This window comes from Mesoplodon bidens (assembly GCF_964165515.1).
Source record: "Mesoplodon bidens genome assembly, chromosome: 2".
NCBI classification, from domain to species: Eukaryota; Metazoa; Chordata; class Mammalia; order Artiodactyla; family Ziphiidae; genus Mesoplodon; species Mesoplodon bidens.
The window spans coordinates 60,331,641-60,344,587 of record NC_138177.1 but is presented as its reverse complement, the minus strand read 5'-3'; the positions used below and the strand labels follow the sequence as shown (position 1 = coordinate 60,344,587).

At 35.0% G+C, this 12,947-nt stretch overlaps 1 protein-coding gene across 8 annotated transcripts in view; it reads left to right on the top strand.

Moving 5' to 3' along the window:
- Positions 1 to 12,947, top strand: part of CEP170 (centrosomal protein 170) — a 137,853-nt gene that overhangs the window by 40,954 nt on the left and 83,952 nt on the right. For all 8 annotated transcript variants that reach the window (XM_081254932.1, XM_081254931.1, XM_081254930.1 and 5 more), the window contains exon 3: positions 12,755 to 12,844. In XM_081254932.1, the coding sequence (XP_081111058.1) occupies positions 12,755 to 12,844 (90 nt within the window). The remainder of the gene's footprint in view (positions 1 to 12,754; positions 12,845 to 12,947) is intronic.

Genomic DNA, 12,947 nt, shown 5'->3' with positions numbered 1-12,947 from the left:
GAGGAAATAGGCAGTCTACCTGAAAAAGAATTCAGAATAATTATAGTAAAGATGATCCAAAATCTTGGAAATAGAATGGAGAAAATACAAGAAATGTTTAACAAGGACCTTGAAGAACTAAAGAGTAAACAAACAGTAATGAACCACACAATAAATGAAATTAAAAATTCTCTAAAAGGGATCAATAGCAGAATAACTGAGGCAAAAGAATGGATAAGTGACCTGGAAGATAAAATAGTGGAAATAACTACTGCAGAGCAGAATAAAGAAAAAGGAATGAAAAGAACTGAGGAGAGCCTCAGAGACCTCTGGGACAACATTAAATGCACCAACATTCGAATTATAGGGGTCCCAGAAGAAGAGAAAAAGAAAGGGACTGAGAAAATATTTGAAGAGATTATAGTTGAAAACTTCCCTAATACGGGAAAGGAAAGAGTTAATCGAGTCCAGAAAGCACAGACAGTCCTATACAGGATAAATCCAAGGAGAAACACGCCAAGACACATTAATCAAACCATCAAAAATTAAATACAAAGAAAAAATGTTAAAAGCAGCAAGGGAAAAATAACAAATAACATACAAGGGAATCCCCATAAGGTTAACAGCTGATGTTTCAGCAGAAACTCTACAAGCCAGACAGGAGTGGCAGGACATATTTAAAGTGATGAAGGGGAAAAACCTACAACCAAGATTACTCTACCTAGCAAGGATCTCATTCAGATTTGATGGTGAAATTAAAACCTTTACAGACAAGCAAAAGCTAAGAGAATTCAGAAGCACCAAAACAACTTTACAACAAATCCTAAAGGAACTTCTCTACACAGGAAACAAAGGGAAGGAAAAAACCTACAACCAAGATTACTCTACCTAGCAAGGATCTCATTCAGATTTGATGGTGAAATTAAAACCTTTACAGACAAGCAAAAGCTAAGAGAATTCAGAAGCACCAAAACAACTTTACAACAAATCCTAAAGGAACTTCTCTACACAGGAAACAAAGGGAAGGAAAAGACCTACAATACCAAACCCAAAAGAATTAAGAAAATTTTAATAGCAACATACATATCAATAATTACCTTAAATGTAAATGGATGAAATGCTCCAACCAAAAGACATAGACTGGCTGAATGGATACAAAAACAACACCTGAATATATGCTGTCTGCAAGAGACCCACTTCAGACCTAGAGACACATACAGACTGAAACTGAGGGGATGGAAAAAGATATTCCATGCAAATGGAAATCAAAAGAAAGCTGGAGTAGCAATTCTCAATATCAGACAAAATAGACTTTAAAACAAAGACTATTATAAGAGACAAAGAAGGACACTACCTAAAGATCAAGGGATCAATCCAAGAAGATGATATAACAATTGTAAATATTTATGCACCCAACATAGGAGCACCTCAATACATAAGGCAAATACTAACAGCCATAAAAGGGGAAACTGACAGTAACACAACCTTAGTAAGGAACTGTAACACCCCACATTCACCAATGGACAGATCATCCAAAATGAAAATATATAAGGAAACACAAGCTTTAAATGATACATTAAACAAGATGGACTTAATTGATATTTATAGGACATTCCATCCAAAAACAACAGAATACACTTTCTTCTCAAGTGCTCATGGAACATTTTCTAGGATAGATCATATCTTGGGTCACAAATCAAGCCTTGGTAAATTTAAGAGAATTGAAATCATATTAAGTATCTGTTCTGACCACAACGCTATGAGACTAGATATCAATTACAGGAAAAAAGTCTGTAAAAAATACAAACACATGGAGGCTAAACACCACACTACTAAATAACCAAGAGATCACTGAAGAAATCAAAGAGGAAATCAAAAAATAACTAGAAACAAATGACAATGAAAACATGACCACCCAAAACCTATGGGATGCAGCAAAAGCAGTTCTAAGAGGGAAGTTTATAGCAATACGATCCTACCATAAGAAACAAGAAACATCTCAAATAAACAACCTAACCTTACACCTAAAGCAATTAGAGAAAGAACAACACAAAAACCCCAAAGTTAGCAGAAGGAAAGAAATCATAAAGATCAGATCAGAAATAAATGAAAAAGAAATGAAGGAAACGATAGCAAAGATCAATAAAACTAAAAGCTGGTTCTTTGAGAAGATAAACAAAACTGACAAACCATTAGGCAGACTCATCAAGAAAAAGAGGGAGAAGATTCACATCAATAGAATTAGAAATGAAAAAGGAGAAGTAATGACTGACACTGCAGAAATACAAAGGATTGAGAGAGAGTACTACAAGCAACTGTATGCGAATAAAATGGACAACATGGAAGAAATAGACAAATTCTTAGAAATGCACAACCTTCCAAGACTCAACCTGGATAAAATAGAAAATATGAGCAGATCAATCACAAGCTCTGAAATTGAAACTGTGTTTAAAAATCTTCCAAGAAACAGAAGCTCAGGACCAGATGGCTTCAGAGGCGAATTCTATCAAACATTTAGAGAAGAGCTAACACCTATCCTTCTCAAACTCTTCCAAAAGATAGCAGAGGGAGGAACACTCCCAAACTAATTCTACGAGGCCACCATCATCACCCTGATACCAAAACCAAAGATGTCACAAAGAAAGAAAACTACAGGCCAATATCACTGATGAACATACATGCAAAAATCCTTAACAAAATACTAGCAAACAGAATCCAACAGCACATTAAAAGGATCATACCGCATAACCAAATGGGGTTTATCCCAGAAATGCCAGGATTGTTCAATATACACAAATCAATGTGTTATATCATATTAACAAATTGAAGGAGAAAAACCATATGATCATCTCAATAGATGCAGAGAAAGCTTTCGACAAAATTCAACACCCAATTATGATAAAAACCCTGCAGAAAGTAGGCATAGAGGGAACTTTCCTCAACATAATAAAGGGTATATATGACAAACCCACAGCCAACATCGTCCTCAATGGTGAAAAACTGAAACCTTTTCCATTAAGATCAGGAACAAGAAAAGCTTGCCTACTCTCACCACTATTATTCAACATAGTTTTGGAAGTTTTAGCCACAGCAATCAGAGAAGAAAAAGAAATAAAGGGAATCTAAATTGGAAAAGAAGAAGTAAAGCTATCACTGTTTGCAGATGACATGATACTATACATAGAGAATCCTAAAGATGCTATCAGAAAACTACTAGAGCTAATCAATGAATTTAGTAAAGTTGCAGGTTACAAAATTAATGCACAGAAATCTCTTGCATTCCTATACACTAATGATGAAAAATCTGAATGTGAAATTAAGAAAACAGTCCCATTTACCACTGCAACAAAAAGAATAAAATATCTAGGAATAAACCTACCTAAGGAGACAAAAGACCTGTATGCAGAAAATTATGACACTGATGAAAGAAATTAAAGATGATACAAATAGATGGAGAGATATACCATGTTCTTGGATTGGAAGAATCAACATTGTGAAAATGACTCTACGACCCAAAGCAATCAACAGATTCAGTGCAATCCGTATCAAACTACCAATGGCATTTTTCACAGAACCAGCACAAAAAATTTCACAATTTGTTTGGAAACACAAAAGACCCCGAATAGCCAAAGCAATCTTGAGAACGAAAAACGGAGCCAGAGGAATCAGGCTCCCTGACTTCAGGCTCCTCTACAAAGCTACAGTAATCAAGATAGTATGGTATTGCACAAAAACAGAAAGATAGATCAATGGAACAGGATAAAAAGCCCAGAGATAAACCCACACACATATGGTCACCTTATCTTTGATAAAGGAGGCAAGAATGTACAGTGGAGAAAAGACAGCCTCTTCAATAAGTGGTGCTGGAAAAACTGGACAGCTACATGTAAAAGAATGAAATTAGAACACTCCCTAACACCATACACAAAAATAAACTCAAAATGGATTAAAGACCTACATGTAAGGCCAGACACTATAAAACTCTTAGAGGAAAACATAGGCAGAACACTCTTATGACATAAATCACAGCAAGATCCTTTTTGACCCACCTCCTAGAGAAATGGAAATAAAAATAAAAATAAACAAATGGGACCTAATGAAACTTAGAAGATTTTGCACAGCAAAGGAAACCGTAAACAAGACGAAAAGACAACCCTCAGAATGGGAGAAAATATTTGCAAATGAAGCAACTGACAAAGGATTAATCTCCAAAATTTACAAGCAGCTCATGCAGCTCAATACCAAAAAAACAGCTCAATTCAAAAATGGGCAGAAGACCTAAACAGACATTTCTCCAAAGAAGATATACATATTGCCAACAAGCACATGAAAGAATGCTCAACATCATTAATCATTAGAGAAATTCAAATCAAAATACAAGAGATATCATCTCACACTGGTCAGAATGGCCATCTTCAAAATATCTACAAACAGTAAATGCTGGAGAGGGTGTGGAGAAAAGGGAACCCTCTTGTTGGTGGGAATGTAAATTGATACAGCCCCTGCGGAGAACAGTATGGAGATTCCTTAAAAAACTAAATATAGAACTTCCATACAATTCAGCAATCCCACTACTGGGTATATACCCTGAGAAAACCATAATTCAAAAAGAGTCATGAACCACAATGTGCATTGCAGCTCTATTTACAATAGCCAGGACATGGAAGCAACCTAAGTGGCCATCAAGAGATGAACGGATAAAGAAGATGTGGCACATATATACAATGAATATTACTCAGCCATAAAAAGAAATGAAACTGAGTTATCTTTAGTGAGGTGGATGGACCTAGAGTATGTCATACAGAGTGAAGTAAGTCAGAAAGAGAAAAATAAATACCGTATGCTAACAGATATATATATGGAATCTAAAATAAAAAATGGTCACGAAGAACCTAGGGGTAAGACAGGCAGAAAGATGCAAACCTACTAGAGAATGGACTTGAGGATACGGGGAGGGGCAAGGGTAAGCTGGGACAAAGCGAGAGAATTGTGTGGACATATGTACACTACCAAATGTAAAATAGATAGCTAGTGGGAAGCAGCTGCATAACACAGGGAGATCAGCTCGGTGCTTTGTGACCACCTAGAGGGGTGAGATAGGGAGTGTGGGAGACACAAGAGGGAAGAGATATGGGGATATATGTATATGTATAACTGATTCACTTTGTTATAAAGCAGAAGCTAACACACCATTGTAAAGCAATTATACTGCAATAGAGATGTTAAAAAAAAAAAGAAAGGCTAAGCCGTAATAAGTAAAATAAAATAAATAAATAAATAAATAAATGGTTTAGTCTTTCATAGCATATTAGTAAAATAAATGGATTATTTAAAATTTACTATTCTTTTTATATTATTTCTGAAAAGTGAACTAAGCTCTTGTATGGAGAAGTGGAGACTTACAAGTATACAAATATTAGTGAAATATATTTGTTTTGAAAACTCAGAGCTGTAGAGTTGATGAAGTTATGTTTTCATTTTAAGGTGTTTTGTAGATGAAATGGTTCTACATTGGTTAGATCAGTTGTTGTGATAAGTAAAATTGTTAGAAATACAAATAATTACTATTTGCTTTTTTAATGAGTAAATAAAAGATCCTTTAAATTTTGTTAACCTAATATAGTATTTATGGTTTAAAACCCTTTATTTTTAACATACAGGAAACAACTGGTTAGTTGTTAGGTTTTAGAATCTCTGCCTCTGAATAATTTTCAGTAGTTTCTTATCTGTAAAGGTTTCAACTACAAATAGATTTACTGGCATTGTAAACAATACTTTGATGATAATGTAGCTTAAAACCCATTGCAAAATGGAAACAAATGATCCATGAGGTCATACACTCTGTTTGATTACAATTACATTTTTTTGTTAATTATGACAAAAAAAATGTTTTGAATTTTTTGTTGTTACTTCATCTCATTCCAAAATGGTAGTCTAAAGAATGTGGTCACTGAGAAGAAAATGTGCTTGGATATTAAAGATTTGGTGATTAAACAAGGGATTCTGGAATTCGAGTTTTGTTTCTGCCACTTACCTTGGAAGGCCATAGCAAATTAATGAACTTGCTGTGCTTGTTTGTCTTGCTATAGAAAGATGATTATATAGTGCTATGCTCCATAAGACATATTATGTAAAATAAATCTTAGAGAGCTGTGAATGAAAGGTATAAAGTATAATTATTAGGTAAAGTTTATACTGTCTTTGTTTTGAGTGATACACAATATTACTACTATTAAAAGTACCATGCAGTTGAATAATACTTTCTCTTGTTCTCAGTGTTCATTTATGTTGGTTCAATTGTTCCTCAAGAATTTCTTAAAGATATAATTATCTCCATTTTACAGATGATAAAATTAAGATAAATAAGATAATAAGATAAATAAATAAGATAAAATTAAGATAAATTAAGATTCAGATTAGTCACTGTGTTTTATTACAATATATTGGATTCCTCTGTATACAAGTTGATTTGCATTTTGAAAAAAGTTCATATCTAAATTCTAATTTATCTTCATAAATTTTTTAAATTGTACCAAATGCATGAATTTTGCTCTATTTGGAGAATCATCATCATACTAATTAAGTAGCTTTCCTAATGCATAATAGAAAATATAATAAAATTATATTTGACTCACTGTTTTAATATTTTAATTTTTGTATGATGTATTAACAACAGAATGTGTTTTGAAGATTATAGGTTAGTAATTTTCATCTATCCTTTGGAGCACATAGCAAAGGATAAATCACTGCTTATTACTATGACTGTAAAAATGCAACTGGACTTTTAAAGAATCTTTCAGCTACACTATCTTTAAAAAATTTTTTTTTAAATTATTTTTTTACTTTTGGCCATGTTGGGTCTTCGTTGCTGCGCGCGGGTGTTCTCTAGTTGTGGCGAGCGGGGGCTACTCTTTGTTGCGTTGTGCGGGCTCCTCATTGAAGTGGCTTCTCTTGTTGCACAGCACTGGCTCTAGGCGTGTGGGCTTCAGTAGTTGCGGCTTGTGGGCTCAGTAGTTGTGGCTCATGGGCTCTAGAGCTCAGACTCTGTAGTTGTGGCACACAGGCTTAGTTGCTCTGCGGCATGTGGGATCTTCCTGGACCAGGGCTCGAACCTGTGTCCCCTGCATTGGCAGGCAGATTCTTAACCATTGCGCCACCAGGGAAGCCCCTCTTTTAAAATTTTTAAATGATGAGACATACAGTGGCAATCTTTCTCTTTTTAATTTTTTCTTAACATATGTATCCATGTATTTGTGTCTTTTTCTCTCATATTTTTAGTGGGAAAGAAATAATAGCCATTTCATATCCAACGTGTATACAGATAGGGTCTCTCTGTCCTTTAAGGCTTAGAGTCTAGTAGAAAGATATGTGTATGTAAATAAGTGGGTATAAATAGTATGATACAAGACAGTGATGAGAGTTGGTATGGGGTACAGAAAAAAGAGATTGGTCAGTTGTGCCTGCAAGGAAATGTGGGAATGTGAAATCTGGAAAGACTTCTGGAGGAGATGGCTTTAGCTGAATTATCTTAGAAGATGAATAAATGGTTTCTGGAAGGTTAGAGTGTGGTTGAGTGCGTGGTATTGAAGATAGCATGGCATTCAGTGTCTATTTAGGTAAATTAAAATAGTTCCTTATAGTTTGTATATAAGATATGAAGGCAAACATTTTGAGAGATTAAGACTTGGGCATTAGAAGAGGCCAGATCTTGGCAGGCCTTGTGTACTATATTAAAGACTTGGTGTATCTTACCTTAGCCAGTAAGAGGATTGAGGAGTGTTTAAGCAGAGCGATATTGCCTTTTCAGATGCTTCTCATGCATTTAATCCTCACAAAAAAAATCTGTGAGCTAGGTATACCTTTTTGTAGAATGATTATACAAAGATTAGTAATTTTACCAAGGTCCCACAACTGGCAAGTGGCTGGACCAGTTCTTTTTGACTCCAACACCTGTGCTTTACACTAGTATTCTATATTACTGCTCAGGATTAGAGATTGGAATTGGTATAAGCAGTTAGATGATTATAATAATCTAGGAAGAGACAGTTAATTTCTAAGGAAGAGAGTATCATTTAAAATGAAGAAAAGAAGACAGAGCAGGAGAGAGATTGAAAATAGAAGGCTGTGCTTTCTAGTTATATATAATGAACGAGGGAGAGAAAAAGAATGTAAGACCTAGCCTTTCGGGCATGGAAATAGATGAAGTAGCGGTTCAGGAGGTGTACTTTTGGGGAATAAGATAGTGAGTTTGAGGTTCCTGAGGGATACTCAGATTACAGAAAACTGGAAATAAATATATGAAGCTGAGCAGGGTAGTCCATGAAGAAGGTAGAGATTTGGGGATTAGGAGCATAAAGGGAATAGTTGAAGCCAGGGGGTAATCTAGGTTATATAGAGAAGGAAGTAAAGTCAGAGTTATAGGATGTGGTTGCTTGGGTGAAAAGGAAGGGGTCAGAATATTAGATATCTTGCTGTTGTCAAAGGACTTAGGTAATATACTAGTAAATTATTGTAAATAATTGAGAAAACTGTAAGAATAGGAGAATGTAGTCACAGAGAAAAATACTATGGCTTAGATTCCATAGGTGGAATCAATTTTGCATGATAAAGTTTAGCAGTGGGAGTGGTATGACAAGATATAGTAAGGATTTTGGTTGTGGGAGTAGAGAAGGCTAGATTTTTATATGGGTTATCTACAGAGACATTTAAAATCAACCATGAAGAAGTAGGAATTTGAATTTACCATTACCCCAAAATTTAAGTCAAAAAGTTAGAATGACCGCAAATGATTGCAGCAACCTGGGAGGTGAGTGTGTGTGTGTGTGTAAATATATAGTGTGTATATATATTTATTTATACTTATATATAGGTGGATAACAAGAACTTCAGAAAAGTAAAAAGTTTTTTTCATTAGAGGGGGAAAGTAATGGTCTAGAAGCCACAATAGTAGACTGGACTGCAGTTCAGACTGCATCTCTGAACTCAACAGAATATTGGATTTAGGAGGATATCCTCCACTTTAAAGGAATGTCGTGGAAATAGTGTTCTCAGGGGGAAAGCCAGATTTTAAAGGAAGGAAGTAAGAGATAACCCTAAGAGCTTGAGAATGAAGAGGAGTTTCAAGTAAGGAGGATTCTCAAGAGTATAGTGTAAAAGCCTTGGGAAGAGGGTCTTTATAGAAAGTAAAACTTATGAGGGAAGAGGCATAGGCTCTTGTGGGGGAAATGACTATAAGGGGATAGTGACTAGAGAGTCTTGCATTCTTACCAAAGCCATAAGGTGGAACAAATAAGAGATCTGGTCAAAATTGACTATCTTTGTGATTTAAACCTGGACCAGCTAAGGTTTTTCCATTAGTATTAGAAATTTGATGAAGTTAGCTGTCTTTGTCAGGGTTTAAATTATATGTTTCTGAGAGATTATTAAATTTTTATTGAAAAGCTCAAATGGGTTGTGAAAATTAAGTTGCAGTGCACCTTCTCCTGGCTCAGTTTAATCTAGAGGAAGTGTGAATTTATCTGGAAATGAAAATGGTTTAATGCTTGTGTGGTTAGATGTAAATAACAAATCTTTTTTATTCCCTCAGTTTTTCTTGACCGCTTACTTGACATATTACCTTCTATAATCTTGGTTTCCTGCTTAGTTTCTGTGATGGGTACAGAAACACATTGATACCTTGAATACATTTGATAAATAAGAACAGACTTTTATTTGCTTTCATTGGCTGTTATTTTTTGAAGAGTTACACAAATGCAATGACTTGTCCTGTGATTTCTAAACCGATGATATCCCTTGCCTTGAGTTCATAAGACTAGTCTTCTCAAAAAGTTATTAAGGTCTTTATTAAACAAAGAAAAAAGATACTTTTTCTGGTTCCATATAATGTGCCCACTCCTTCACTCCCCAATCTCCGAAGCTGTAGTGGCATCTCAGTGGGCTCTCATTTTCTTAAGTATGCTCTACGTTTAGTAGTAGGTGTTCTTGTATTATCTACCCCCATAAACGATTTGAGGGCAGGGTGCATGTCAGATTCAGAATATTCCAGGTTTCTAGCAAGTTGTAAACTTAGGGAATTGGCTGCTTCAAATTATTTCCTCCTCAAACTGTTTTTTCTCCATATCTCTGAGCCATGTAGACTTCCCTCAAAAGCTGCCATTCCCTGACTCTATGAGCAGCCATTTGATTTTTTTCCCCCATATCTAACAGTAATTTTCACTTTCCTTTCTGATTTCTTTTCCTCAAGTCTCGTTTAGATTTTTTCCCCTTGAATTCCATCACACTCTCTTCTAAGAACTTCTGCCCTTTCTCTGTATTCTCTTCCTCACAGAGAGATTATTTATGGTAGTCTAGTCACTATTTATTTAGAGGTTGCATATACTTGAACTCTCACTTGCCTTACAACATGTAGAGATTTTTTTTCTTCCTTAGACTAATTCAACTTGATAAATCCACAGTTAGGACAAATTATTTTTGTAGTGCTTCATATTTTTCGTGCTTCATTTGCTTCTTATCACCCTAATAACTGAATTTAGTACTTCATTAATTTAAACAGAGTGACAGTTTAAACATGACAATAAAACCAAAACAAAGTTTAAGTAGCTTTTAGATTTAATGCAGGTGTTTTGCAGCAGTCTAATTTGCTATAATAGATGGTTTTTCAGGCAAGCTGTAGAGAAGTGGGGGTAAATAGTACTATCCATGAAGTTACTCTTAATTCTGAGATTTGCAGTTTGTGCTAGAGAAATTGAGATTGCAGAAAAAACAAAACAACCCCCCTCCCCAGATCAACCTTTAAGAAGAATAAAAGTGTATGTATGATAAATCTTTAGATTTTGTTGGAAGATTGCTTTAGGTCACATATTGTTTCTTCCTAATGTCAGTTATTTTAATATAGAGTTTTGTGTGCTGAAAGGAAAGACCAAAACTTTTTCAATATAGAATTTAAGCTAATTGGGTAAGGGACTTTTTAATTTTCATAATATTTATTTGGAAAGGATCATTTCAACTAGGATTTATATCTTTATTATTATTTTATTAGTTGCTGACCTTTCCTATTTTTCAATGTGGCTAGGAGTAAGGCTGTCTCTACTGTTTGTTATAGCTACAAGTGTCAGAGGTTAATATTTCCTATACTGTCCTTGTTTTTTTCTCCCCTGTTGTCTTTGAGTTTTCCTAGAGGCTCCTTCTTATATAGTGCTTTACAGTTTTTTCTATTGTATTGAAACTCCCACTGTAATGGTAATAATAATAGTTATTTGTAAATCCCTGTTGATATGATGGTAAGGTTTGGGAGGAGGGGAAGCATGCTGAAGTACTATTAGTTCTCAGTCTTTTACCTTCACAAATACATCTCAGCTTTTTTTTTGTTCACCTCCTTAGGTGAGACAGGAAGGCTAGATGAGGCTGCAGTTGGGCATTTCCATTCTGCCATGTCGGTTAGGCTCTGGTAAAACCCACACTGGTTGATTTGGGTGAGCTCTGGAAAAGTAGTTTTCCTTGAGGACAGGCTCTTACTGAGGAGAACAGAATGGGTGTATTTCAAAATGACTACTTTCCCCCTTACCATGCCAGAAGCATGAGAAGATTTTTCTCCAATCCTCACCCTGAGGTCCTTGTGGGGCTTCTGGAGGTAAAACTCATGAAAAAATGATGTTCCCGCCAAGGCTGTGCCCCCAGGAGTTCTTGCTTTCAAGCTAGTTGACATTCAAGTTTCCAGCAATTAATCATTTAACCTTTAAGCTTTCCTACCAGTTGGTGGTTGCAGCAGTCGTTTCAACTGCTCGCAGTGAGCTATGATTCTCTGTATTCGCCTGTCTCTCCAGATTTCAGAGTGGCAGTTGACCTTATGACCTCAATTTTCTGATGAAACTAAGACAAGTTTTTGATTTTTAGTTTAACTTTTTTCTTGTTATGAGGATAGGAACGATGACTTCCAAGCTCCTTACATGCTGGACTGGAAACTGAAAATTATAACTCCTCCCCATTTTGGATGCTTCCTTTGCTTTTAGTATACCAAGGTTCACATGGTAACCCAGTAGTAAATGGTTGTTGAGTTCACGTTCAGTGGTTCTCAGACTATTTCTTCCTGTGACTGTAGTGATATTTCCTTTGGATACAAATTTCCAAAGGCTTGTAGTTCATCTCTGAGCTACTTCCATTTGCAGATAACTCACTAAGCTCTGGAGAAAGAGAGTGTGTGTGTACTTTAAGAGACTTAAAAGCAGTTTTCAAAAATCAGTTTGCCATTCTAATTCCTTTTTTTGACTTTCTCTTTCTCTCTTAGACCTCTCCCATGAGTTTTAGAACCCATGTTTTAAGCGAGGATAATTTTATTCAGGAACATATTACATTGTGTCCCTTAATCTTTGGTATTGAAAGATGTAAATCCTATATGGTAATTTTTCTTACAGTGAGGTATATAAAACATAAAATTATAATTCACATTTTTCCATATAAGAATTTCAGATTATAAAAAAAAATTATTGTCGTTCGATACATTCAACAAAGTCAACTGAATTAAATTCTCTCAAAAGTAGAACGTGTGACTTTGGTAGAAAATAATGTCTTAAAATTTTGGCTGCTTTCCTCTGGGAAATGATGCCAAATTTCTGTTGAATAGTAACAGTTTAAATCTTATTGAATCTACTTTTACTTTGGTATTTCCCTATATTTATCTGCTATCTTATTAATATAAAGTATTTAGACAAAAGTCTTTGTTTTTGTTATTTATTCTAGCATTTTCTTGTGTTTATTAACTTAAAGAATTTTCTTTCAGTCTCGTAGTGTGGATAAGCAACATGCTGTAATCAATTATGATGCCTCTACTGATGAACATTTGGTGAAAGATTTGGGCAGCCTAAATGGGGTAAGTTAAGAGTTTGCTTTTTGTCTTATTTGAATTTTTGTTTAATACTGTAAGAAAACATATATAACACAAAATCCTGTTTGTGTTATATTTCCTTTTCTTT